The 26,402-nt window shown below is 60.7% G+C and overlaps 2 protein-coding genes across 3 annotated transcripts; one reads left to right on the forward strand and one right to left on the reverse strand.

Moving 5' to 3' along the window:
- Positions 1-1,972: 1,972 nt before the first annotated feature.
- Positions 1,973-7,845, reverse strand: SLC25A45 (solute carrier family 25 member 45). 2 transcript variants are annotated; one of them, XM_056131627.1, is made up of 6 exons: positions 7,635-7,845; positions 6,769-6,812; positions 6,475-6,546; positions 6,071-6,256; positions 2,968-3,226; positions 1,973-2,853 (listed from the first exon to the last, which is right to left on the reverse strand). In XM_056131627.1, the coding sequence occupies exons 1-6, from the start codon at positions 7,669-7,671 to the stop codon at positions 2,585-2,587; spliced, it is 867 nt and encodes a 288-aa protein (XP_055987602.1). In that variant the 5' UTR covers positions 7,672-7,845; the 3' UTR covers positions 1,973-2,584. The 2 variants fall into 2 exon arrangements, with proteins under 2 accessions (XP_055987602.1, XP_055987603.1); XM_056131628.1 differs by having other exon boundaries at positions 6,769-6,858; positions 7,635-7,844.
- A 5,178-nt stretch (positions 7,846-13,023) lies between these two features.
- Positions 13,024-26,287, forward strand: FRMD8 (FERM domain containing 8). The gene is made up of 11 exons (XM_056131622.1): positions 13,024-13,156; positions 13,409-13,493; positions 14,737-14,904; positions 17,012-17,113; positions 17,334-17,392; positions 17,472-17,638; positions 18,131-18,349; positions 18,642-18,765; positions 19,347-19,490; positions 24,370-24,574; positions 25,177-26,287. Exons 2-11 carry the CDS (start codon positions 13,409-13,411, stop codon positions 25,293-25,295), a joined length of 1,392 nt encoding a protein of 463 aa, XP_055987597.1. The 5' UTR covers positions 13,024-13,156; the 3' UTR covers positions 25,296-26,287.
- Positions 26,288-26,402: the final 115 nt, after the last annotated feature.

Here is a 26,402-nt window from a genome sequence, read left to right on the forward strand (position 1 = left end):
CATATTCATTTTGGGGGGTCAGAACCAGCAGTGTTTGGGGTCTAGTCCTGATACATTCGTTGCTTGAGGGTTGCACCTAGCAGAGTTAGGGGGACTTGTGGTGCCAGGGATTGCGCCTAGGGCCCCAGCATGCAAAACAGGTGAGTGCTTCACTGCTGGCTATGTTCCCAGCTCCCTGTTTAATGTTTTATTTGTCTGTGGGGGCCACACCTAGTGGTACTCAGGACATACTTCTGGCTCTGCACTCAGGGTCAGTTCTGACAGACTTGGGGGACCATATGGGGTGCTGGGAATTGAACCGGGATCAGCCACATGCAAGTAGTATTGCTCCAGCCCCAACACAATAATTTTTATACTCTTGTTTCTTCTTTCATTCTTGTATATACACTCGAGTGTTTTGTTTTCTTTAAGAAATTTCCTTTTTCTGGGGCTGGAGCAATAGTACAGCGGGTAGGGCGTTTGCCTTGGACGCGGTTGACCCAGGTTTGATTCCCAGCATCCCATATAGTCCCCTGAGCACCGCCAGGAGTAATTCCTGAGTGCAGAGCCAGGAGTAACCCCTGTGCATGACCCAAAAAGCAAAAAAAAAAAAAAAAAAAAATTTTCCTTTTTCTGTTTGTTTTTGTTTGGGGGCAAATGCTCAGGTATTATTCCTGGCTCTGCACTCAGGAATTACTTGCCGGCGATTGAACCCCTGTAGGAGATCAAATCCGGGTGGGCCATCTGCAAGGTATCGAGTGCTTAATGCCTGGTTATTTTATATTTTCTGCCAGGTAAATCTGATCCCTGGAACCCTTGGGAGGCTAGAGCAGATTGCTTGTACCTGGCAGCCTTTCCCACTGTAGATCTGGTCATTTTGCCTTTGTGGGATTATCTTGATTGGTTGCATTAATCTGAGATCCTGAGACGTTTCCTTAGAAAAGCCTGCCAGGCCGGAGCGATAGTACAACGGGTAGGGCGTTTGCCTTGCACATGGCTGACCTGGGTTCAATCCCTGGCATCCTATATGGTCCCCTGAGCACCGCCAGGAGTAATTCCTGAATGCAGAGCTTGGAGTAACCCCTGAGTATTGCCAGGTATGACCCAAAAAGAAAGAAAGAAAGAAAACCTGTCATTACTACCACTAGACACAAGGGGGCGCCATGTCACGATAATTTAATTTCCCAGAGCCAGCGTCCTGACCTGAAGGTTGTAGGGTTTTTTTGTTTTTGTTTTTGTTTTGTTTTTTGTTTTTTGTTTTTTTTGCTTTTTGGGTCACACCCGGAGATGCTCAGGGGTTGCTCCTGGTTCATGCACTCAGGAATTACTCCTGGTGGTGCTCGGGGGACTCATATGGGTTGCTGGGAATTGAACCTAGGTCGGCTGCATGCAAGGCAAACGCCCTACCCACTGTGCTATTGCTCCAGCCCCTGTAGGGGGTTTTGGGGGTGTAGCTACTGGGTCACAAGGGAGCCGGGTCTAATTTTGTTTTGTTTGAGGGCCACATCTGGAGATGCTCAGGGCTTACTCATGGTTCTGTGCTCTAGGATCACTCCTGGGGGACTCGGGGGACCAGAAGGGGAGCTGAGAATTGAACCAGCGTGGGCCGTGTGCAGGACAGGTGGCTCTTATATCGGTTGACGAGGGCACTGGCCCATCTGCAGCTCCACAGTGAGGAGCTCTGAGGAGTCCAGGTGAGGGTGCGACATGGAGATGAGAACCCCATAAGGGATCTGACCCAAAGTGAGGGTGCACATACCTTGTGACCCCAAGTTTGATCCCTGGGCCTGAGCACCTGGGCGCAATACCCTCACAGCTGGGAAGGGCCCCAGCTCCTGGGCACAGCCAGGGAGGCCCCTCAGAAGGATCACACAGTGGTTTGGGGAGGAGGCCCCCCAAACAGGGATTTGGGGGACCCGGAGGCGGGCTCAGGCTGGTTGGAGCAGAGGAGGACCCGGAGGGAGACTCGCTTAGCTTTATTGCCGAGGGCCAGTGGCTGCTGCCTGCTGGGCAGACCCACCCCATCTAGCCCTCTCTTTCGAGATACCCCAAAAGGCCCCGGCAGGCAAACTTCAGTGAGGGGGGAGTGCAGTCTGAGGAAGTCAGAGCAGTTGGGGTGCGGGGAGATGTCGGCGGTGGCACTTCAAGGAACAAACACGGAGGCATGAGCTGCTAGCGGGGGCAGGACCCGACCCGGAGCCCGGGCAGCAAGAAGCTCACAGTCTTACCAGAAGCAAATCCAGGAGATAAAGTACAGGCTGGTAGCAGGGAGGGGCCCGAGGGCCCTGCACCCCACAGTTACGGTATGCAGTAGGCACGAGGGGGGCCGAGGAAGGCGCCACTGCCCCGCAGGGGGGTGCCAGAGTCACTGTGCGGGGCTCTGCCAAGGCCACAGGGCAGAGGGAGATTGCAGGGTCCTGGCTGGGTCCCAAGGAGACAGGGCCGGTTGCTCAGGACACAAGAGCAGGGGGCCACAAACGACCTGTCGCTGGAATCCGGGGTAGCTGGCACGTGGGCCCCTGCAGATGAGCTGGCAGAGCCCGGCCCGTGCCTGGCTCATCCTGGGGGGCTGTGGCCAGGGGGGCTCTCCGTCCGCCCCGCGGGCTCACCCTAAGGCATGCAGGATGTACTCGTAGCTGAGGAAGGTGACGGCATTGACAGGGAAGGCGCGGGCACTGTTGATGATGAGCCCCCGGAAAAAGACCCCGGGGCCTTCCTGCCGGACACTGCTGACCATGCAGTCCAGCACCCCGCGGTAGGCCCGCTGCTCCAGCCCCGCCATCTGCATCCGGGACTTGATCACATCCAGCGGCGTGGCCGTCACCCAGGAAGTGATGCCCGCCAGACCGCCAGCCACCAGCACGGTGGCCGAGCCTGGGGGAAAGAGAGGCAGGGTGAGGGGGACACCCGGGGACAGAGCCCCCTGCCCCCAGTGGCCCACCCCGCCCTCTGCCCCCCCCCAGCCCCTCCTGACAACGCTTCACTTACTGGGATTCTGGCCGTCGGGCGTGTACTGTCGACAGAACCACTCGTAAGTAACGAAGTAGATGCCCAGCGTTGGGGTGTCTCTCAGAGTCAGGGCCCAGGCGCCTCGGAACAGTCCCCGGGGCCCCTCCTCCTGGAAGATGGAGGTGGCGCAGTGCAGGGGCCCCCGGTACCGGGGAAGGGGACCCCCTCGCTGTGCCCTCGGCTCCGTCTGGTTCTGCAGCCGGACTTTGATGAGATCGAAGGGGGCCAGGAAGTAGGCCTGTGGGAGGAAGCGAGGCCGCGTGGGTCAGCCTGGCCTGCCCCTGCCAGAGGGAGGCCCTGGGGCTGCCGAGAGAAGCTGTGGGCATCCTCCAGGACTCAGGGCCTGCGGCACTCAGGGGCACCAGCAGTGCCTGGCCGTGGGCATCAGCCTCAGGGCGGCACAATCTCCTTCCACAGCTACCTCTGACTCCAGGACAAGTCACGCTATTTCCAGGATGGGGGGAGCTTTGCAGCCCCCAAAGCCAGGGATGAGGAGAACCTGCAGAGGCCACAGCTGACCATCCACCAATGAAGGAGCCCCCCAGGCGGAGAGAGAACAAGGCTGGAGTTCAGGCTTTGCTTGCGGAGGTCCGGGTGGAGGTCTGGGTTCAATCCCTGGTGCCACCTGGTCCCCCAAGCACTGCCAGGAATCACCCTCAACCTGGAAGCCACTCCTGAGCCCCCAAGCGTGGCCCCCAAATCAAAACCAGAACAAACAGTCCCCTCAATTAACTGCTCCTCCCTCCCCACCCCTGCTTAGGTGGGCAGGCTCGGGGAGGTGAGTGCAGGGTGACCCCCCTCTTGCCTCTGGCAAACTCCCACAGGAAGACTTGGGGTGCGGGGGCCAGGGGTGTTGCGGTCAGGGTCAGCGGTCTATCTCCCGTGCAAAGGAGGCCGCCCAGGGTCATTTGTGAATTTGTTTCTTTTGCAAAGATACAACTCAGCGCCCACATTCTGGGTTCTGGAGGGATCTGGCAGGAGACGGAGGGGCCTGCCCACCTTTGTGGGGACAGGCCACTTGCTTCAGTTCCAGCAGGAACAGCAGGGCTGGGGACCTTCCCTTGGCCATGGGGCGCTGAACCCCCCTGCATAACCTGTGACAAGCTGAGCACTGGGCTTCTCCAGGGCTGTGTGCTGAGCCCAGAGGGCCTCTGGGGAGAAGGCCGGGGCCCTGCGCACCCCAGGCCACTGCTGTCCACCACCCAGAATCACCTTTCTCCTCCAAACCCCTCAAACCCGAACCCCCTGGCTGGACGGAACATCCAGAAAAGCTGGGGGGTGGAGCAATAGCACAGCGGAAAGGGCGTTTGTCTGGCATGCCACCGACCCGGGTTCGATTCCCAGCATTCCAAATGGTCCCCTAAGCACCACCAGGAGTGATTCCTGAGTGCAGAGCCAGGAGAAACCCCTGAGCATCGCCAGGTGTGACCCAAAAAAAGAAAAAAAAGAGCTGGAATCTTTGGGGTAGCCTGAACCCTGATTTCCCCTGAGGGTCCCTGGTCTTTTTTGTGTGTAGGGACAGAGAGGAGCATCAGAATAGGTGTCAAAGGGGGGTGGGAGGGATACTGGGATCAGTGGTGGTGGAGAATGGGCACTGGTGAAGGGATGGGTACTCGATCATTGTATAACTGAAACCCAAGCACAAGAGTTTGCAAGTCTACAACTGCACCTCATGGTGTTTCACTAATAAAAATTAAAAAAAAAAAAAGAACAGGTGTCACAGCCAGGCGAGGGGGTGTGGGCCTGGGCCAGGACCAGGTGTGGGGGGGTGCAGACAGGGCTGGGTGTGGAGGTGCGGTGCGGGCCTGCGCCAGGGTGAGGCGTGGGGGGTCCGGGCATGGGGGTGTGGGCCAGGCTGAGGCTCAGCCCTCATGCAGCTGGGGTCCGCGGGGGGACCTGAGGCCTCTTTTCCCTCCACTCACTCCACCCAACCTCCATCACTTGAGTTCTGAGAACAAAGACCAAAGCCCAGTGACGCTGGTTACTTAATGATTAATGCCCTGCCCACTCAGCAGAGCTGTGCCCTGCCGCCAGGGCCTGGGGGGCAGCACTTGGTCAGGACGCCCCTGCAGTTGGCCGGAAGCTCTGAGGAGGCAGGCGGCCCTGGCCCTGGGGTCTGGGGCTCCTTGGAGAGGCCCCCGGCCGGATGGCACCTGCAGCCTCTTCCCCCCTGCAGCCTCTTCCCCCCCTGCAGTCTGCCCCTCGGTTCCCGGGACCCTCCCCCACAGGCCTGAGGCCTGGAAGGTCACCGAACAACTGTGACCAAACAGCTCCCGTCGGGCTGGGGAAGGCTGCGGCCTGGGCTGCGTGTGGTGTGGAGGGTGCGCGGCGTGGAGTGTGTGCATGTGATATGTGTGGAGGCTGTGGTGCGTGCGTGATGTGGTCCGTGTGTGGTATGGTGCATGTGTGGTGTATGTGGTATGGTGTATGGTATGTGTGGTATGTGTGTGTGTGTGTGTGTGTGTGTGTGTGGGCTATGGTGTGTGTGGTGTGGGTGGTATGGTGTGTGGTGTATGTGGTGTGGTATGTGGTGTGTGTGGGGGACTATGGTGTGTGTGGTGTGTATGTGTAGTGTGTGTGGTGTGTATAGTGTGTGGTGTGTGTGGAATGGTGTCTGGTGTGTGTGTGGTGTGTGTAGAGTGGTCTGTGTGGTGTGGTGTGTGTGGTGTGTGTGTGTAGGGTGTGTGTGGTATGGTGTGTGGTGTGTGTGGTGTGGTGGTGTAGTGTGGTGTATGTGGTGTGGTGTGTGGTGTGTGCAGTGTGTGTGTAGTGTGGTGTGGCCTGTGTGTATGTGTGGTTGTGTGTGTGTGGTGTGTGTGGTATGGTGTGTGTAGTGCATAGTGTGGTGTATGTAGTGTGTAGTGTGGTGTGTGTGGTGTGGTGTGTGGTGTGTTTGTGTGTGTGGTGTGTGTGTGGTGTGGTGTGTGTGTATGTGCGGTGTGTGTGGTGTGTGTGGTGTGGTGTATGTAGTGTGTGGTGTGGTGTGTGTGGTGTGTGTGGTGTGTGTGTGGTGTGGTGTGTGGTGTGTGGCGTGCGTCCGCGTGCCCGAGCGGCTGCGTGCGCGTGCTGGCGCCGCGTGTACCTGCAGGAAGCCCCCCGTGCAGCCGGCCACGAAGACGTGCGTGTAGCTGGGCGGCTGCGCGCGCCGCTCGTGGTGGGAGGTGGCCGTGAGCACCAGCAGCGCGTTGCTGTAGACGCCGAACAGGACGGAGTTGACCACGGCGATGCTGGCGATGGGGAAGCTCATGCCTTTGAAGAAGCCCAGGACCTGCACGGAGACCCCGAGTGAGTGGGGCACCGTGCCCGGCTCGGCCTCTGCCCCCCAGGGCTCCCGGGAGGTGGGAGAACGTTTGGCCAAGGACCGTCTCGGCTCTGCCTCGGCACTAAGGCATCACCCGGCACCTAGGGCCCCAGTTGGGGGCTTCCTCCTTCCTTGGGGGGGGGGGCAGACTGCAGGAGGGAGGTTCCTGCGGCCGAGGCACCCACCGACTCATGCTGGTAAGTCTTGAGCATGCAGTCCACGATGCCCCGGTACACCGTCTGCGTCTGTAGCCGCACCTGCGGACACACACGGGAGGCACAGGGCTCAGCTCTGCCCAGCTGTGAGCACACACAGCAGGCACGGGCCCAGCTCTGGACCGCATGCAACACACACAGCAGGCACGGGCCCGGCTCTGCTCAGCTCCCCCAGGCCTGAGCACTGACTGCACACCGGGCAGCGGGGAGAGGCCCGGCTAGGGTGTGGCCACTCTCATTCCCAGCAGCCTCCCCCAGACTCACCTTCACCGTGTCAAATGGGTGTCCCAGGACCAGGCCCAAAGCGCCTGTGTGACAAGAAGGCGCTGAGTGAGGCCACTGAACCAGGCCCGGCTGTGTGGGAGGACAGAGGGTTCAGGAGTGACGGGAGGGGTCAGGCCTCCTCAGAGCCCTGCAGCCCCCTCCCCCCCACAGCTGCGGGGACCAGGGTGGGGGGCGGGAGGGGGGGTCGTCTGAGCAGGCTGGAGGATGTGCTGGAATGCTCGGTGCCCTAGTTGCCTGGCCCGGGGCTCCGGCCCTTATCTAACCTTGGGACTCTGGAACTGTCTCAAAGCGGCTCCTGCCGCCCCGGCCTCACTCACAATGAGGGGGGGCGGGAGTCCTGCTGTCACCGGGCCCAGCCGGACCGACCCCCACTTCCAAGCCTGGCTCTGCAGCTTTGGGGGAGAGTGCATCCCTGCTGGAGGGGTCCTGAATGGCCCCCCCTCATCCCCCAAGAGAAATGTGGCCCCGAGTTGGGTGGTGTCCACAACACAGCCCGTGTCTGGGCCAGGCCTGCTGCCCAGAGCCAAGCGGGCAGAGTCCCAAAGGGACTGGCGGGGTGCAGGTGAGGTCAAAGGCCAGCTTCCTTGCTGGGCCTGGACAGCGTGCAGGTGACTCTGGGACATGCGTGGGCTCCCAGCTGTGCCCCTGCCACAGGCGTGTGCTGTGCTTGGGGATCTGTGCCGCCTCCCCCAAGCCCCCCTCTGCCTTTCCCTCATGCCGCTCTGGGTTCCAGCCTCCAAGCCCAACTAAGACCAGTACCTAATCCTTGATCGTCAGCTCTCTCCTTCCCCAGGAAGTGCCCCAGCCCTGGGGGTGAGCTAGCGGGAGAGGGGGCGGTGTCTCACCCGAGATCCAGCCGGCCACGAACTCCTCAGCGGGCATCTTCAGGGGCACTGGAGGTTGGAGCCCCAAGACACAGCTACAGCACCGGCCAGAGAGTAAATTTCTCTCGTCCTCCCCCGTACCCCAGGCTGATAACCTCCCACTAATGTTTAACCCAGGGTGCTGGGTGCAGGCGATCAGTGGCCTGGTGCCCGGACAACAGCAGGGCCAGGAGAACGAGCCAACTCCAGAGGCCCTGAAGGCTGGAGAAGTGTGTACCCGGTGAACCCCTGGCCGGGCCAGACACCCTGTCCCTCCTGTCCACTTGCAGCTGGAGCAACCTGCCCTGAGGGAGATCAGGCCCAACTGTCCCCAATACCAATTGTTCCCACACGCCAGGGAGCTGGCCTGAGCCTGGTCCCCAGGGGGTTGGCGGGGTCAGAAGGGGCCTGGAAGAACGGCGCCCCTGACAGGAGCCCCGCCCACATAAAACTCACAGGGATAACCCCGCCCCAAATATATAACCCCGCCCACAAACACTCGCACGGGAGAAAACCCCGCCCCTGACATAAGCCCCACCCACATAAACTCACATTGGGGTAAAACCCGCCCCTGGGATAAATCCCGCCCACATGACCTCACTTGGGATAAAACCCGCCCCTGATGTAACCCTCTCCCCCTCCCTACCCTCACCCTGCAATGAACCCGGTCTGCAGAAGCTCACCTGGAGATGAACCGGGTTCCTAACATAAGTCCCGCCCCCAGCTCAAACTCCTGCCGGCTCCGCAATAATACCCGGGACTTGGTGCTCTGTTCCCAGACTATTGACCACTCCGACCTGCCGCTGTCCCACAGCAGATACAGCCTCCTGGGACCCGCTTCTCAGGGGGAACGAAGAGCTTTAAAGTGGACGAAGGGGGTGCTTGGGGTGCCCTGACCACAGCTGCCTGTTTCTCACGGGGCGTCCTGACTCCCTCTCCCTGGAGCGGGGTTGGGTGGGGCATCCTGGGCGGTGAAGGATAATGGATACAGGCCTCGGCCTCCAGACGTATATACGCTCCTGAGCTCAAGTCCCCGGTGTTCCACATGTGCCGAGCCTGATCCCAGAAACTGCCACTCCCAGCACTGCAAGCAACTGTGGCTGTTAATGTCCCAAAAAGGTGAGCGAGCACCATGGCAGGAAGTGTGGCCCCTGGGGACCATGTGTGTGAGCACTGCACAGACCTCCAGGCGAGCTCCACCACCACTGGGGGGGCCTCAAGAAAGAGAGTGAGCCCTGGCCAGCGCACAAGCCAACACCTCCTCCAAAGGAAGTAAACCTTGGTGAGTGCTCTGGCCACGGGTGCGGGCACCACAGCTGATGTGTGAACCCCACAGGCACCCCGGCCAGGTGTGTGTGCTCCCCAGCTCCATCATCATGAAGTAGGACAATTATTTATTTATTTGCTTTTTTTGGGTCACACCCGGCGATGCACAGGGGTTACTCCTGGCTCTGCGCTCAGGAATTACCCCTGGCGGTGCTCAGGGGACCATATGGGATGCTGGGAATCGAACCCGGGTCGGCCGCGTGCAAGGCAAACGCCCTCCCCGCTGTGCTATTGCTCCAGCCCCGAAGTAGGACAACTAGAGGCAGGACAGCTATGTGGCCTATTTGAGGAGTTGGGCCAAGAAGAAAGGTCTGACATCACCAAACAGAGCAGAGCAAGGCAGCGAGTCTGGTTTCTTTTTAATGTTTTATGTTTGTTTGTCTTTTGGGCCACACCTGGCAGTGCTCAGGGCTTACTCCTGGCTCTGTTCTCAAGGATCACTCAGGTATTGCTTGGGGGCCAGAATCGAACCCAGTTTGGCTATACATAGGGCAAGTGCCCTATCCACTGTGCTGTGGCTCAGGCCCCAACGAGGGGACAAGTCTGATCAGGTAGGCTGGTCGTGCAGAAAGTGGGTCACAGAAACAATTAGTCAATGTCCATATGGAACTTACAAGTTGTATTCATTGCTGATTGTATTTTAACAATGACGTTCTTCACAACCATTGCATATGTCAGAGGAGAAAACAGTCTGCCTTAAAGGCAATGTTGTCTTCATGAATCGCGCTCTTTTCTGGTGATGGTCAGGTCGAGTTGGCTTGTGAAAATAAACAGGAAGTTGGGGCCAGAGGGATAGCACAGCAGGTAGGGCGTTTGCCTTGCACGTGGCCGACCTGGGTTCGATCCCTGGCATCCCATAGGGTCCCCCAAGCACTGCCAGGAATAATTCCTGAGGGCAGAGCCAGGAGTAACCCCTGAGCATCGCTGGGTGTTGTGACCCAAAAAGAAAAAAAAAAAAAGAAAGAAAAAAGAAAAGAAACAGGAGGCCCACCCTTTTGGCTCTCCAAGTGCCAATCTGCGTCTTGGTCAGATTTATATAGCCATCACAAGAGCAACAGAAATGGAATTATAAATACACAAACAAATACAGAAATATTGAAGAACCTTAAAGAAAGGGTGGGGGATGGGCTGCGATTACAGCACAGTGCGTAAGGCCCTTGTCAGGAGTTAATTCCTGAGTGCGGAGTCAGGAGGAACCCCAGGTGTGGCCCCCACAACAAAATAAATAAATAAATAAAGGGTATTTTTTTTCTTTTTGGGTCACACCTGGAGATGCTCAGGGGTTACTCCTGGCTCTGCACTCAGGAATTACTCCTGGCTGCGCTTGGGGGACCATATGGGATGCCGGGGATTGAACCCAGGTCAGCTGCATGCAAGGCAAATGCCCTCCCCACTGTACTATCACTCTGGCTCCAATGAATAAAGTTTCAAAAGTAATCAAAGAAAGGGAAGGAAAGTGCGAGAGAGCGCATCCGGCCCACCGTGCAGACCCCCACCTGCCCACCCGGCTTGAATATGAAGACACAGCCAGTTCTGGGTTCTCTCCGCTCCTGCTTTCAGGCAGAGGCAGCATCCAGTTGCCATCCTGGGTGCCAACCCTGTTAGCTGAGCTTCGGGGCCCATCTCAGCTCGTTATGGTTAGACAAGAGTCATGCCAGGCAGGCGCAGCCGACCCACTGCTCCGCCCCACGCTGCTGTAAGCAGTTCTATCCCCTTGCTTCTTTCTCCTCCCAACTCTCATGTCCGCATGGTGAAACCAGAATCGAAGCTTCCAGAGGGCAGGGCTGAGTGAGTGCAGGCTCTGCCTCCTGGTCTAGTCCAGACCCCGTGCCCGCTGCCTCTTTAACACCTGTCTGGCCTCCAGCTCTCACCAGCTGGTGCAGGGAGTCACTCAGGGCTAAAAGTCCCTGAGACTGGCAGTGCCGGGGGCAACTGCAGTCTCATGGGAAGGGGGGCAGTACCGGCTCGTCCTTCACACCCTACCAAGGTCACGAGTTGCCCCCCATGAGCAGCTCACCGGCACAGCCATAACACCAGACACACAGAAACCAATCTCGTAATTATCTGGCTCTTTGCAGAAATCCAAAATCACGAGCCTGCTATTGCAGCCACGCGAGATTATATAATTCTCATAACCAGCTATAGAGAACAAAGTATTTCACAATACCTTTTCAGCAATTCTGATTGTTGGGGGGTGGGGAATTCTAAACAATAATGGTGCATCTTTTGTCGAAATAATGAATGTAATCAATGTAGAGAAGAGTTAAGTGGAAACCATCTGCCTCACAGGCATTGGGAGAGGGGGGTATATTGGGGTTCTTGGTGGTGAAAAATGAGTACTGGTTAAGGGAGACGTGTTTGATCATTGTATGACTGAGACTTAAACCTGAAGCTTTGTAACTTTTCCCACAGTGATTCAATAAATAAATATAAGAAGAAAATTTTTTAAAAAGTCAAATAAAAAAAGTAAAAAAAAAAAAGTAACTCCCTGAGAATTGGGGGGAGATGCCTGTCCCCAGCTCCCATCACAGGTCCGTGAGCAAAGAAGAGGCTGAAGAGGATGAGTGGTGGCATGAGGAGGGGGTGAGGGGGACCCTGGGGTGCAGGGGGACAGCTGTTTGAAATTACATATGAAATTATAGGGCTTCCTTTGTGGCTCCAACTGGTGGTACTGGGGAAGGGGTGCTACTCCTGGCTGGGTGTGTTTTTTAAAAAACATGCTATTTATTTATATACATTAGTTTTTTTTTTATTGGGGCTGGAGCAATAGCACAGCAGGTAGGGCATTTGCCTTGCACGTGGCTGACCTGGGTTCGATTCCCAGCATCCCATATGGTCCCCCGAGCACTGCCAGGAGTAATTCCTGAGTGCAAAGCCAGGAGTAATCCCCAGAGCATCACTGGGTGTGATCCAAAGAGCAAAAAAAAGAAAAAAAAAGGTTTTTTTTTTTTTACTTTTGGGGTCACACTCAGCGGTTCAGGGGTTACTACTCCTGGCTCTGCGCTCAGGGATCACTTCTAGCGGTGCTTGGGGCACCATATGGGGTGCCGGGGGATCAGACCCAGGTCAGCTGCGTGCAAGGGAAGTGCCTTACCGCTGTACTATTGCTTCGGCTCTGCAGTATGGAGGTTTGCATCACACCCGGGCGGTGCTTAGGGGCAATTCCTGGCTCCGTGCCCAGGAGTGACTCCCGGCCATGTTTGGGGGACCACAGGCGATGAGGGGAAGGAAAGCCTCTTAGTCCCTGCGCTGGCGCAGGCTCGTAATGCCAGTGAATGGGGCAGAGTGAACCCACTACCCACCTCCCCTCACCCAGCCCATTGTTGTCTCGCAGCACAACTGGCTCCTCGGGCTCAGGGAGGCGCTGCACGCGCCCCGGACCTGTTTTTCTTCCTGAGATCGATACCCCAGGCACGCACGTATGCCCATTGCCAGGACCTGCCTGTCTTCCCAGCCGGGGAATGCCTCCAGTCCACGGCCGCTCAGGCAAGCGCATGCGCCTGACTTGGGTCCCCGGCATAAGATTTGGGGGAATCCTGGGGGCGACCGAGTCCATCCTCCTCAGAAGGGGGCTTGTGCGGGATGGATCAGAAGAGGGGCCCGTCTGCTCTTTCGGGTCGCTGTAGTAGGACGGTGCTAGCAGCCCCCATCCAGCGCCCTGCACTCTGGGGAGACGCCCGGCTTAGAGACGGGGGTCCTGCGCAAAGCCCCCAGCTTCCTGGAAGCTCGCCACGTCCTGTTAAGGCCAACGGTCGGGGGGTGGAGTGGAAAGCCAGACACTTGCTCGGGGACACTCCACCAGCTCTTGCGCTAAATCAAAATCGCTGCCCGCCCCAAGGGCTCCGCCCTTCCCGACGGGGGCGTCCTGCGCGTGCGCGGGCCGGCTCGAAGGGGCGTGAGCGCGTGGGCGCCAGCCCAGGGAGCGGGAGCCGCAATCACAGGCTCCGATTGGTTCCCGTGCGGCTGGGAGGCGGGGCCTCCGCGCGCGGCCCAGGGCTCCCATAGGCTTTCTTGAGTTGCGGGGGCGGGGCCTCCGCGCCGCGCTTCCTCCGCTTCGGCTTCCGCGTCGCAGCCCCGGGAGCTGGAGCGCGAGCTCGGTCCCGGGTCGGAGCCCGGGTGCCGCTGGTGGGAGTCGGGTGGAAGCCCCGGCCAAGCGACGGGCGCTCGGTTCCTGCGAGGTGAGAGCACGGTGGTGCGGGCTGCCCCGGAGCGGGGTGTCCTGTGCTCCACCGGGGCATCCCCCGGACCTCACCCCCGCCCGGCTGGACTCGGTGCAGCCCGACCTCTGCCGGCCGAGGGCCGCCCCCGCCCCCGCGAATCTGCACTGGAAATGCGCCAGTCGGCGTTGTCCGCCGTCGCCAGTCCCTCAGTTCCTCAGTGAGAGCCTCGCCCCCCGGGAACCCCAATAACCGCACTCTTTCCCGCGGCAGATGGACCGGACGGAAGGCAACGCCGTGCAGCCCGGCCCCGCCGAGCGGTCCCACCGGAGCAGCGTGTCCTCCGTGGGCAACCGAGGTGGGTCCCTGTCCCCGCGCCTCCCCGCCGGCGGCTGCTCCTCCTCCTCCTCCTCCTCCTCCTCCTCCTCCTCCGCCTCCCCCTCCCTCCTCGCTCTGGGGAGGTGACCCGCTTTCGTCTCTTTCAGGATGGGTGTTTAACCCATGGGGGTGTGGGGGGGAGGAGTTGAAGGGTTGGGGAAGTGACCGAAGCCATCGGACCAGGCTCTGTCCCTGGGCTGAGCCCCCCCCCCATTCTCCTGAACCAGCCGCGACTCGCTTGCGCTTGGTTCCGTTGTAGTGAAACAGACCGCGGGCATCATTATATTCATTTTATAGGGTGGAACTCGGGCCCTGGGGAGGGTAAGTATCTCTCGCCGTTGTTCTCTAAGGAGTCGGGCGGGTTGCAGCCTGCTGGAGATAGCCATCTCTTGGGTCAGCAGCTGCTGTGGCCAGGGAGTGGGCTCCTGGGCCAGTGCTCAGACTCTGCCTGCAGGGTCTGGGTTCCATTCCTGGCATTGCACCCTTCCCGAAATGCCGCCGGGAGGGGCTTCCTGCACCCCAGGGTGTGGGGTGCCCTCCACACTTGGAATAAGCCAGAATAAAGTGGCTTCTGGAACGGCACTGAGCACCTTGGCCTTGTTTATGAGCCAGTCTGCAGGCCCGTGTGGGCTGTCCCACCCCCACCCCAACTTCCCTGCCGCTCCTCAAGGGGTCTGGTTCGAGTCCTGCTCTGCAGAGCACTTGGGACGAACCCTGATGTGCCCCAGTGACCCCCAGTTCAAAGAGTCTCCTTATGATTCTGAGCTCCAGGCTCCCAGTGGGATGCTCCTTTGGGCCTCGGGGTAGTTGGGCTGCACCTGGTTTTGAGGCCAGAGGCTTGCAGAGCTCAGGCTTGTCTCTGCATCAGCCAGGGGTGGCCTTAGGGCTCGTCTGTTCCCGACTCAGGCCTTCATGATCCTCCCCAGGTTAGAGATGGCCCCCACCGCACCCCTGCCTGCTCTCCGAACCTCTCCTGGCCCTATCTGTGGAATGTTCTCCTCTTCTGAAGGAGCACAGCAGGGCCCAGAGCTGCCAGGGAGGTTTGGGGGTGAGGGGGTGGCCAGCCCTGGCTGGAATCTGGAGGTGTGGCGGTTTGGGCCCTGGGCCAGAGGTTTTGGGTTTCTGGAGGTTAATGGGCCGCACTGTTCGCAGGTCCTGTGGGGGTGGGGGGGAGGGTTTCTGGGTGCGGGCAGCACCAGCTGACCCGGCCGGGCATCTTGCAGTCGCAGACGTGCTGGTGTACCTGGCGGATGACACGGTAGTGCCGCTGGCCGTGGAGAACCTGTCCTCGCTCACTGCCCACGAGCTGCACCGCGCCGTGCGGGAGGCCCTGCAGCTCTCGGACGTCGCCCTGGAGGCCTTCGCGCTCTGGCTGGTCTCCCCGCTGCTGGGTGAGGCGGGGCGGGGGCTGGCGGGACCCCGGCACCCAGAGCTCCGAGCACCCCCATTTCTGGCTGCCGGTGGCAGAGGCGGGAACGGGGGTGCGCCACAGGTGGGGCCCGCAGTGGAACCATCCGGGTGTCCCCACAGGGGGCTCCTCGCTTGCTGCCCTGCCCTTGACGTGGCCAGGAAGGGGTGGGCACGGTTCCCGTCTGCTGGCCTTTCGGGGTGATGTTGCTGCTGGTGGGGTCAGGCTAGTTTCCTGAAGTTCACTGGTTTCCTTCCTCGCGGAGTAGGGGCAGCGAGGACGGGACAGGCAGAGTGGAGGGTTCAGTGGTGACGCACGGGTCTTGCGTGCGTGAGACCCGGGGTTTGACCCCAGCATGGATGGAGCCCCAAGCACCACGAAAGGGATCCCTGAACAGGGCCAGGGGGCAGCCCTGAGCTCCGCTGGGTGTGACCCCGCCTCCCACCCCCCCAAAAAAAATGCAAAACGGAAGGCCATTCTCCCCTGTTCCTCGGCTGGGCTGGGCCGTGTGGCTGTCGGGGGAGCACAGCTGCCTGTCCTCCCCGGCCGAGCCTTCCTGCCCAGCTGCTCTCGCCCCCTCTTCCTGCCGCTCCCCCGCTCAGCTGTCCCCACTCTGCGCTCAGACTGTGGGTGCTGACGGGGCCCCCCGCCTGCGTCTGGAGCGCAGCTGGGTGTCCGGAGAAGCTTTCCTTCCTCCCACTCCGGCACCCCCCCCCCCCCCGCCCCCATCCCCACCCCCGCTGCGGGAGCATGAATAGCTGCTCTGTGGCCGCTGGCCCCAGGGCGCCGCCCTGTCCAGGAGGGGACCGGCCTGGGGCCAGCACCCACTTTGTTCCCAGGCTGGCTTGCCGACAGCCAAGGCCACTGCGGCGGTGACTCGGGCCCCTGAGAATCCGGCACCCACCCCCGCAGAGGGGGGCCCCAGAGTGGGGAGGAGGGAGGGGCACCCGGGAAGTGTCCCCTGCGTGCCCTCTGCCCTGCTGCGCGGCCTCTGGGGGCTGTTGCTGGCCGTTCGGGCCCCGCGGCACTGGGCCACCTGGTTCCTGGCACTGTAGGGGCTGGCAGCAGGGGCCCCTCTGCTGGGTGGTGACAGATGGAGGGGGGGTGCTGTCGCAGTGGGGGGCAGCCTCCACTCCGGGCCTCGGCACGCAAACCCTGTTTTGGGGGACTCGCTTGCTCCCCACTGTGAAGGGTGAGGCTCCTGCGCCCGGCGCTGGCTGCCTGGGTGGTCCCTGAGGACCCCGACCCAGGGGTGCTGGCAGGTGGGGGCATGAGGTAGGGCTGGGGGGGGATGCTGGGGTGTGAGGGGGATCCTGGGGGTGGGAGAGGACACTGGGGCAGGAGACAGCCCCTCCTTGGGGGCAGGTGGCTTGGCTGAGGATCCGGAACTGAGGGTCAGAGGCCCGAGACCTCGGGCTGAATGGGCGCTTTGCTCGCAGGCCCCGATGGTCTCCCCAAGTCCCCCAGGAGTGACCCCTAAGAATCCCCCAGGCCGAACTGAGCAGTGACTGCTGTGTGGGGCTCAGATAGACAGGCCCAGGCACCAGCGGGTGGGATATGGGGGCAGTAATGGGGTCACCGGGGGTCCTGGGGGCTTCCCTCCCATGTTGTACCTGGCAGATGCCGTCACGCCTTGCCCCGGGAGCTCTGTTGGGGGGGGGGGGGTCCCCGCAGCCAGTGTCGGGCAGGAGGGTGAGATCCAGCTGGCCTTGCTCCAGCCTGGCTGGGCTTTGCCTCGGCCCATCAGGGTGGACCCTGGTCCACGCAGCAGCTCTGCCTGATGGGGGTGCAGGTGCCATCCTGTGGGGCCCCCCGCAAGGGCAACCTGGTGGTAGCACCATTGCTGGATGCAGGATAGGAAGGTGACCCCAACCTGAGATGGGCCCGTGTGAAAATTCGGGTCCTAGGGGCCTAGGCCTGGGGGACTGGGCTGCTAGCACCACAGTGGGGGCTGCCTACTGGACACCCTGGGCTGTGGGCGGCGAGTCTTTGGCCCTTAGCCCGCCTCTGTCCCCAGCCACCCAGTGGACCCTGGGAAGGTGGGCACTCGGGGTGCAGTCTGGGTGCAGCCCCTCCAATTCTCCCCACAGAGGTGCAGCTGAAGCCCCGACACCAGCCCTACAAGCTGGGCCGCCAGTGGCCGGAGCTCTTGCTCCGCTTCACTGATGCCCCAGACGACGAGGTGGCCATGGGTGAGTGGGGACTGCCCTGGGTGAGGGGGACACCCCCCATGTCCCCGTGGATGGTGGGACCCCCCTCTTTCCCCCAGCCTGTGAGCTGGTGGAGCTGCTGTGGGGGACCCTCGGGGCTCCGGGGGGCAGTGGGCTCATGCAGCCTCGCCATGCGTCCCACTCTGCGCATATAGGCAGTGACACCCTCCCCCCCCCACCCCGCCCTGTCCCGTCCCCGCAGATGAGCCGTCCCTGCAGTTTCGGAGGAACGTGTTCTTCCCCAAGCGCCGGGAACTGCAGGTAGGTGGTCCCGCATGCTCTGCGCCTCGGCAGCCCCCCTGCCCGGCCTGAGCCCCCTCCTCACCCCCCACCCCCCCAGCTGCAGGACGAGGAGGCGCTGCGGCTGCTCTTCGAGGAGGCCAAGGGCAACGTGCTGTCGGCGCGGTACCCCTGCGACCCTGAGGACTGCGAGGCACTGGGGGCGCTTCTCTGCCGCCTGCAGCTCGGCCCCTACCGGCCCGGCCAGCCCGCGCCCGGCGCCCTGAGGTGGGCAGCGCCCCAGGGAACCCTGGACCCCGGCCGTGTGGGGCGAGAGGTCTGAGCTTATCCTGGGGGGGGGCGCCACATGCCACCAGTGACGGCTGAAGACTGGGAGGAGCCCCCACGGCGCCTTCTGCCGAGAGGATTGTTTGTCCCCGGATACTGGCCAGCGGGGTGTTGACCTCGGACGCTGCCAAAACTGAGGCTTCGAGAGAATTCCAAGGAAAGAGCCGTCAGTCCGGCCCCTCCCGTGCCGCGGGAGGACTGAGGACAGCCCCGACCTGGACCCGAGGGCGCCCTGCATCTGGCCTCTGGGTCCGGGGCGCGGCGGGGGTGGGGGGACACAGTCCTGAGACATTCCCAAGGGCCTTTCTGCCATGGGGGAGCTGCAGGAGTCACTGGGGCGGCCTGGGGGACATGGTGCTCACTGCGGTGGGGACATGGGAGTCTCTTCCAGTCTGGGGGGTTGAGCCTAGAGCCCTTCTCCCTCCCTGGCAGGGAGAAGCTGGACTCCTTCCTCCCTGCCCACCTCTGCAAGCGCGGCCACGGGCTGTTCGCCGCCCTCCGGGGCCGCGGGGCCAAGACGGTACCGGGCGAGCAGGGGCTGCTGGACGCCTACCGCCAGGTGCAGGACACACCGGGCAGTGCACCCGAGGCCTGTCTCAGCGCCCACCACCGTGCCTACCTGCTCAAGTGCCACGAGCTGCCCTTCTACGGGTGAGCGGGCCCAGGCAGGAGCCTTGCCTTGCCCCAGCCGAGTTCCAGGGTCCAGGGCGCGTCGTCACAAAGCCTCCCAGGCGCGGGGATGCCTAGACTGGGCTCGTTGCTCCCGGTCCTGTGGCCAGCCCTCGCAGTGGGGACGGGGCAGTGAATGGGAGCGGGCCATGCCGGCCGGGGGCTTGTGCTGGAACTCAGCTGGGGTTGGGGTGTGGGGGGATTGGGGGGCAGCTGGATGGGGTCCCGAGGCCACCAGCCCGGCCCTGTCGTGGCTGACCCTGTCCACCCCCAGGTGTGCCTTCTTTCACGGTGAGGTCGACAAGCCGGCCCAGAACTTCCTGCAGCGCGGCGGCCGGAAGCCGGTGACCGTGGCCATCAGTCTGGACGGCGTGCATGTCATCGACAGCCGGGAGAAGGTACCTCCGGCGGCTCCCCGTCTGTGTCCCTCCATCCCTGGGACCCCCCCCACAACCCCCTAGGAGCCCAGCAGGGCTCCTGACATTGCCCAGTGCTCCTGAGTGGAGGAATCTGGTGGTGGCCAGCCTGGCCAGGAGTTTTCTGGAAAGTTCTGTGGGGGATCACCCTCCTGGGCTGCATCTTGCCTGTCCGCTCTGGGGGCAGCTGCTTCACCCTCTAGTGAGAACCTCCCTGAGGGCAGCGGAATTCGGGGTGACTCCGATCTCACTGAACAGGTTGCCCCTCCCCACCTGTGGTTGGTTTGTTGATTGGTTTAGGGGCCACTCGGGGCATTCCTGGTGGGGTGCAGGGGACGAATGGGGCCGGGGCTGGGGTCAGCCATGTGCAAGGCGAGTGTGCCCAGCTTCCTGTGACCTCCCAGCTCCAAGGACCTCCCACGACCCCATCTCCCGTGACCTCCTAGTTCCCGTGAGGCGCTGCGGGTCACATGCGGCGCTGCCCTCTCTTTGGGATGCCTGTCACTGGCCCGGGCGCCCTGCATCCCAGCGGCCCGGCTGCAGGCTCCCCTGTCTCCTCCTAGCACGTGCTCCTGGGCCTGCGCTTCCAGGAACTGTCCTGGGATCACACATCCCCTGATGACGAGGAGGCCGTCCTCTGGCTGGAGTTTGATGGGGACAGCGAGGGCACCCCCGTCAACAGGCTTCTCAAGGTCTACTCCAAGCAGGTAGCGGCGGATATCGTACCCACGGTGGGGGTGAGGGGGGTGGCCCAGCCAGCTGGCGTGCTGGGAAGGCCTAGTGGGGTTGCCCCTGTGGGTGGCCGCCGTGTGCAGGGTCACCGGAGACCCTGGGCTTGCCCTGGGCTTCCTCCCTCATAGCCCTTGGCTGCTTCTGGTCTGTCTCTGGACTCGGCGTCCAGGAAAGGACCCAACTCCGGGTGGACAGCTCAGGGATCTGGCCCAGCCCTGAACAAGCCTACAGGGTGCCTTCCTGGTGTAAAAGCGAAGTGGGGACCCTGGCCCTCCCTCATCAGGGGGCTTTTCCTGGCTTTGGACCTGTCTGCCCCCCACCTCTCATTGCTCAGGGCTGGCTCCCAGCACTGTTGGGGACCCCGCAGGGCCGGGGTTGCATCCGGCCACCTGTAGTGCCTGCATGGTCCTTGTGCATGTCAGAACGGCCCCTCTTAGCAGGGAGCTGTTGGGCTTTTGATTTCTTATTTTGGCCCCACGTGTGCTTGGAAGCTCTTCCTGGCTCTGTGCTCAGGGTTCCTACTGGCAGCGTGTGGGGTGCTCGGGCTCGAACCCAGATCTGCTGTGTGCAAGGCAGGCGCCTTCCCCGCTGCACTCTCTGACCATAATTGTGAGGGGTTTTTTGGTTGGTGTGGGGGGCACACCAGGCGGTTCTCAGGGCTTATTCCCAGCTCTGTGCTCAGGGATCCTGGTGATGCTTGGAGACCGTATAAAGTGCCGGGATGGAACCGGGTCGGCCGTGCACAAGGCACGCGGCCTCTGGGCCCTGCTCCTGAGCTTTCAGCCAGGACAAGCCGTGCTGGGGGCACCACTGGCAGGCAAAGAGTCACTCCCGGGCCCTCGTCTGTCCCGAGGTGGCGCCTCTGTTCAGATCCTCGCCCGCATCCCACCGCCCCGAGCACCTTTGGGGTTCAGTTGATATTTCCCTTTCAACGAGACAGAGCCCCCGGGGTGGGTTAACTCTCCCCCCATCTGAATCTTCTAGTTTTCCCTTGGGCTTTGTTGGCAGATTAAGGGGACAGACCTGGAAGTGCTGGGGGGACATCAGATCATTATGGCCCAGCAGTGCTTGGGCACACCCCCCCAACACACACTCACACAGGGGTGGCCTCATCTCATAGGTCTGCCCGACTCCGTTTCGGGCCAAGCCCAGCAGTGCTCAGAGGTTGTTCGGGTCTGGAGATCGAACCAGGGTCGCCCCGTGTAAGGCAGGTGTCCTCCCTGCCGTCCTCTCTCTCTAGTTTCTGTTTTGGTTTGGGGGGGAGGGGCAGCCTGGAAGTGCTCAGGGTGTGTTTGCAGCTGTGCTCAGGGGACCCTGGGTGGGACCGGGAATTGCCCCGGGATGAGCCACATGCATTGCTGGTGCCTTCCCTAATGTCATCTGTTTAGCGCGTGTTCAGGGCCGGGGAGTGTTGGGGATCAAACCCAGGACCTCAAGTAAGCAAGGCCTGAGCCCCTTGGTTCCACGACCATGCAGAGATGATGAGGTGACCCACCCTGCCTGGTCTTCAGGCTTGGGGTCTCGCTCCTGCCCGTCTGTGGAGGGGGGTGGGGGTGTCGCTTCCAGTATCAGAACTTTCTGACTTACGCGGCTCCAGGCTTTCATAAACAGGCCTGTTTTGTCTCATACAAGCATGTGTGGGCATATGTCTTATCTCTCACAAACATACGTGTGGGCATATGTCCTGTCTCATAAACATATGTGTGGGCATATGTCTTGCAAACATACATGTGGGTATATGTTCTGTTTCTCCTAAACACCAGGAGGGGCTGCTGGCGCGTGCCAAGCTCACCGTTGCCTGTTGCCCGCCTGACTTGAATGTGAAGCCTTCCGGCTCTGTTGACCCGTGTGCTGCCACGTGTGTGACTTCCTTCCCTGCTTGGGGAGGGTGTGGTTTGGGGGCTCTACCACACTTGCTGCTGTGGGACCCCTCTGTGGGCCGGAGATCGGTCCTGGTGATCCATCTCTCTCACTCCTGATTTTTTTTTTCGCTATTTTTAGATACTAACACACACACACACACGCACGTGAGGGTTTTTTGTTGTTGCCCGCTGCCCAGCAAGCTACCGAGAGTATCTCGACCACACGGCAAAGCCTGGCAAGCTCCCCGTGAAATATTCGATATGCCAAACACAGTAACAACAAGTCTCACAATGGAGACGTTACTGGGCCCGCTCGAGCAAATCGATGAACAACGGGAGGACAGTGCTACAGTGCTACAGTTGTCTTAGCTTTTTTGGGTCACACCGGTGATGCTCAGTGGTTACTCCTCGCTCTGCACTCAGGAATCACTCCTGGCAGTGCTCGGGGGACCATATGGGATGCCAGGGATCGAACCCACGTCAGCTGAGTGCAGGGAAAAAGCCCTCCCCATTGTACTGTCGCTCTGGCCCCAACATCTTGGATTTTTCGAAAGATCGGTTTATTTCTAAGGCTTTGTCTTTTCTCTTCTCCCTTTTGGGGGTACTCCTGTGAAAGGTACTAGTTCCTTGTTGGGGCCACACCCACCTGCTCAGGGGCTACTCTTCTTCTGTGCTCAGCGGTTGCTCTTGGCAGTGTTTGGAGACCAGGTGGTTCTGGTGACTGAACCGGGTGTCCTGTGTGGCCTGTGCTCAGACCATTGAGCTCACTCTGTGGCCCCGTGGTTGACGTCTCCCATCCTACAACCATCAACTCACTAGTTCTTGTAGTGTCTTTGCTAGTTTTTTTTTTGGGGGGGTGGTGCATACCGGGTGATGCTCAAGGGTTACTCCTGACTGCACTGAGGAATTACTCCTTATGGGATGCCGGGGATTGAAACTGGGTCAGCTTTGTGCAAAGCAGACGTCCTACCTGCTGCACTGTCTCTCCGGCCTGTTTGTTTGCCAGTTCTTAGGGACGTTCTCTGGTGACAGTCACAGTGTCTGCACGTCAGGTCAGAATTTGCCTTTTCTCTCCAGCCTGGTGCTGCTCCCTGCCCGGGCCCAAAGGTGTGTGAGGAACTGTGAGTGGGTGTGTGAGGAACTGTGAGCAGATGTGTGGGGAACTGTGATCAGGCATGTGAAGGGCTGTGTGTAGGTATGTGAGGGGCCATGGGCAGCTGTGAGGGGCCGTGAGTAGTTGTGAGGGGCCGTGGGCAGCTCCTCCTCCCCTAGCCAGAGCAGTCTCAAGCCCCTTGAACATGGTATCGGGGTACGGTGCCTTTCGTTTCTGACGACCTAAGATTTGTGGCCTTGGTCTTGGTTTTGGGGCCACACTCGGGGTTGGTTATAGGCTACTCCCGGTTCTGTGCTCTGGGGTCACTCCAGGCTGTGTGGGATCGTGTGGTGCTGGCAATTGAACCCGCGTCTCCTGCGTGCAAAGCTGCGCTCAGCCCTCTGAGCCATCCCGCAGGAGGTCCGGGGAGTTCTAGGTTTCTGTTTGGTTTTAGTTTGGGGGGGGCAAGCTGACAGTGCTCAGGGTTCACTGTGGGCCCCTACCCCACCGCTGTGCCTTCCGGAGCTGAGGACTCTAGCCCTGGGCCTCTGCGGGTTCTCCTCCCCGGGGTTTGTGGCTGGGACGAGGCCTTGTGTCCTCTGGGCGGACAGGCCCGACCACCAGGAGCACAGCAGGTGGTCTACCTGCCCTGCCCCTGTTTGTCCCTGCTGTCCTCGACAGCGGTGCCCCAGCACCGTGCCTGCCGCTCGTGTCACTCCACGTCAAATGCTGTTAGGTGGCAAGCACGTGGGGTAGGCCAGGGAGGTGGCCCAGGGCTGACCGTGGGCTCTGCGTGCTGGTGACCTGGTGGCCATCCCTGCCACCATGCAGTTCCCCTGAGCACTGCCAGGTGTGTCTCAGAACTTTGTATTTTTATTATTATTATTATTATTATTATTATTATTTTTTTTTTTTTTTTTTTTTTTTTGCTTTTTGGATCACACCCAGCAATGCTCAGGGTTACTCCTGGCTCTGCACTCAGGAATTACTCCTGATGGTGCTCAGGTGACCCTATGAGATGCTGGGACTCGAACCCAGGTCGGCCTAGTGTAAGGCAAATGCCCTACCCGCTGTGCTATCGCTCCAGCCCCTGTGTTTTTTTTTTTTGCTTTTTGGGTCACACCCAGCGATGCACAGGGATTACTTCTGGTTTATGCACTCAGGAATTACTCCCGGCAGCGCTCAGGGGACCATATGGGATGCTGGGAATCGAACCCGGGTCAGGCGTGTGCAAGGCAAATGCCCTACCCGCTGTGGTAATTGCTTTTTTAAAGAAAACTCAAAGCAATAATGACAACAAAGCAAAGGCATAAGCATCACTATCAACTGAAACAGGAACCCGAGTTAGCCCAGCTGAGCTCAGGGCCTAAGTTTGATCCCCAGCACCTCACAGTTTCCTGGGAGCCTCCAGCTGTGGCTGAGCAAATAAGCTGGAAGCGTGGAGCACTTCACTTAGGAGTCCAGGCAACAGCAGTGGCCCCGAAACTTAAAACCAAACTCAAGGGACTGAAGAGATAGCACAGCGGGTAGGGCGTTTGCCTTGTACGCGGCTGACCCTGGTTCTATTCCCAGCATCCCACATGGTCCCCTGAGCACCGCCAGGAGTAACTCCTGAGTACAGAGCCAGGAGTAGCCCCTGAGCTTTGTCGGGTGTGACACAAAAAGGAAAAAAAAAAAAACCCAAACTCAAAACCTAAAACTCCCCAGAATCTCCTGACGGACAAGTCAGAAGGCTGAGCACAGCTTTGCACGTAGGAGACCCGGGTTTGATTCCCAGCACCACACATCACCTGGCTGGACTGCTGGGCCTCCTGCTCCCCCATTGCTGCGCCCCCTGCCCCCACGGCCCCCCCATTGCTGGCCCCCCGCAGCCTCACTCCAGCCCTCCTCTCCCCGCAGGCGGAGCTGATGAGCAGCCTCATCGAGTACTGCATCGACCTGAACCAGGCCAATGAGCCCGCGGCCCCCCCGGATGGCGGGGCTGACCCCGCCGCAGCCCCAGCCTCCCTGCCCACGGGCCCCCCGCGCCCCCCACTGCGCAGGCAGGGCAGTGTGGTGTGCAGCCGGCTCCAGCACCTGGCCACCATCGACTACGTGGAGGAGGGTGAGTGCCCCCTGCTGGCAGCGGAGTGCATCACTCCTGTGCATTCGTGTGTATGCATGCGTATGCTCACATACGTGTCCACAATTTGGGGGCGCACCAGAGGAGGCTCGGAGCATTTCAGCCACCATGTTAGTCTCCCTGCAGGTGCTGGCTATGGACGGTGCTGGGGAGTCGCGCCCTTTCTGAGGCCTGCTGGCCACTACTGCCTCTAGCCACGCTGGACCTTCTCAGACACCCCAGTCAGCACCATTTCTGTGCCCCGACGTGACCCAGTTTTTTTTTTTTTTCTTTTTGGGTCACACCCAGTGATGCTTAGGGGTTACTCCTGGCTCTGCACTCAGGAATTACTCCTGATGGTGCTCGGGGGATTATATGGGATGCTGGGAATCAAACCCCAGGCGGCCGCGTGCAAGGCAAACGCCCTCCCCGCTGTGCTATCGCTCCAGCCCCTATGTGACCCAGTTTGGAGGCCGGCCACACACTCCACCTTCCTGTCAGAGTGGGGGTGCAGCTCTGAGGCTCAGCGCGTGGAGGAGGCTTGGGGTGACGGAGCCGAGGGAGTGGGCGCCCGGACCGTGTCCTCATGCCTTTGTGTTCCGCAGGGGAAAACTTGAAGCGGGTGAAGCCGAAACGCACCACGTCCTTCTTCAGCAGGCAGTTCTCGCTGGGCCAGGGCAGTTACAGCGTGGTGCAGCCGGCCGACGGCGCCGAGCAGGGCTGAGCGGCGACCCGACACGGCGTGAGGAGTGACTCCGGGTCGGCCCCCGCGGGGACCGGGCTCTCCCCCCGCCTCCTGGGCTCATGTCCCTGCTCTGAGGGCAGCCCGAGGACAGGCTGTGCTGTCCCTGTCTCCTGTTAAGCCTCAACTGCTGGACTCTGTAGCTGGACTCAACTGGCGCCCTGTAGCCAGGCGGGGCAGGGCCCTGGGGGACAAGGCTCCTGCATCTTTCACAGGAACCGGAATGGAGACGCCCCCTTGCCCCGCCACAGCCCACCGTGGATGGTGCTGGCGGGCCAGCCCCCGGGGATCTGCGGGCAGGTGACACCAGAAGTGCCCCTTCACAGCCACTGGTGCCAGCAGGGAGGGTGGCAGCCCCTGGCACAGCCCGGACCACGTGCCCACTTCCCGTTGGGCCTTTTTCCCCATCCCCTTTGGTCCTGTAACGCTTGGGTCCTGTGCCCGCTCCTGGACTCTGCTGCCCCGTGCCTGGCCTTGGGGCTGTGCTGGCCACTGGCTGCCAGGGGAGGGCCTGCACAGCCCTGGGGCTCCTCCCTCAGAGTTCTGGAACTTCCCACAGGAAGGAGGCCCAGCTCAGCACCGGGCAGGCGCAGGGCTGGGGAGGTGCCCGGCCACGTGCCTGGCTTGGCTTAGGCTCTGCTGTTGGTCCTCATGAGTAGGTGTCCCCTTCCTCCAGACGCCCTGCTCGAGGACACTGGCACGTGTGTGTATGTGCTCAAATGCGTATGGTTGGGTGGGCATGTGTGTGCTCGTGTGCACAGTTCTGTATGAGTATGTGCTTATGAGTGTATGGTTGTGTGCGTGTGTGTGTGTGTGTGTGTGTGTGCGCGCGCACTGCATCGGTGGTTTTGCTCTTCCTTTTCCATCCTTCAGCCTCCTGGTGCCTTCACTGTGAGTCTGTGCCCTCCGGACAAGCAGTGTCACTTTCTTTGTACACACTCACTCTTGTATCATGTGACTTCCTAATAAAATCCTTTCCCAGCAGCTTTTTTTTTTTTCTTGGAGTGGGCCACGCCTGGTGGAACTCAGGCCTTACTGGGCTCTGTGCTCTGGTCACTCCTGGTGGCGCTCAGGACCACATGGGGAGCT

The sequence above is a fragment of the Sorex fumeus genome, unplaced genomic scaffold (assembly GCF_029834395.1).
Source record: "Sorex fumeus unplaced genomic scaffold, SorFum_2.1 ptg000093l, whole genome shotgun sequence".
NCBI lineage: Eukaryota > Metazoa > Chordata > Mammalia > Eulipotyphla > Soricidae > Sorex > Sorex fumeus.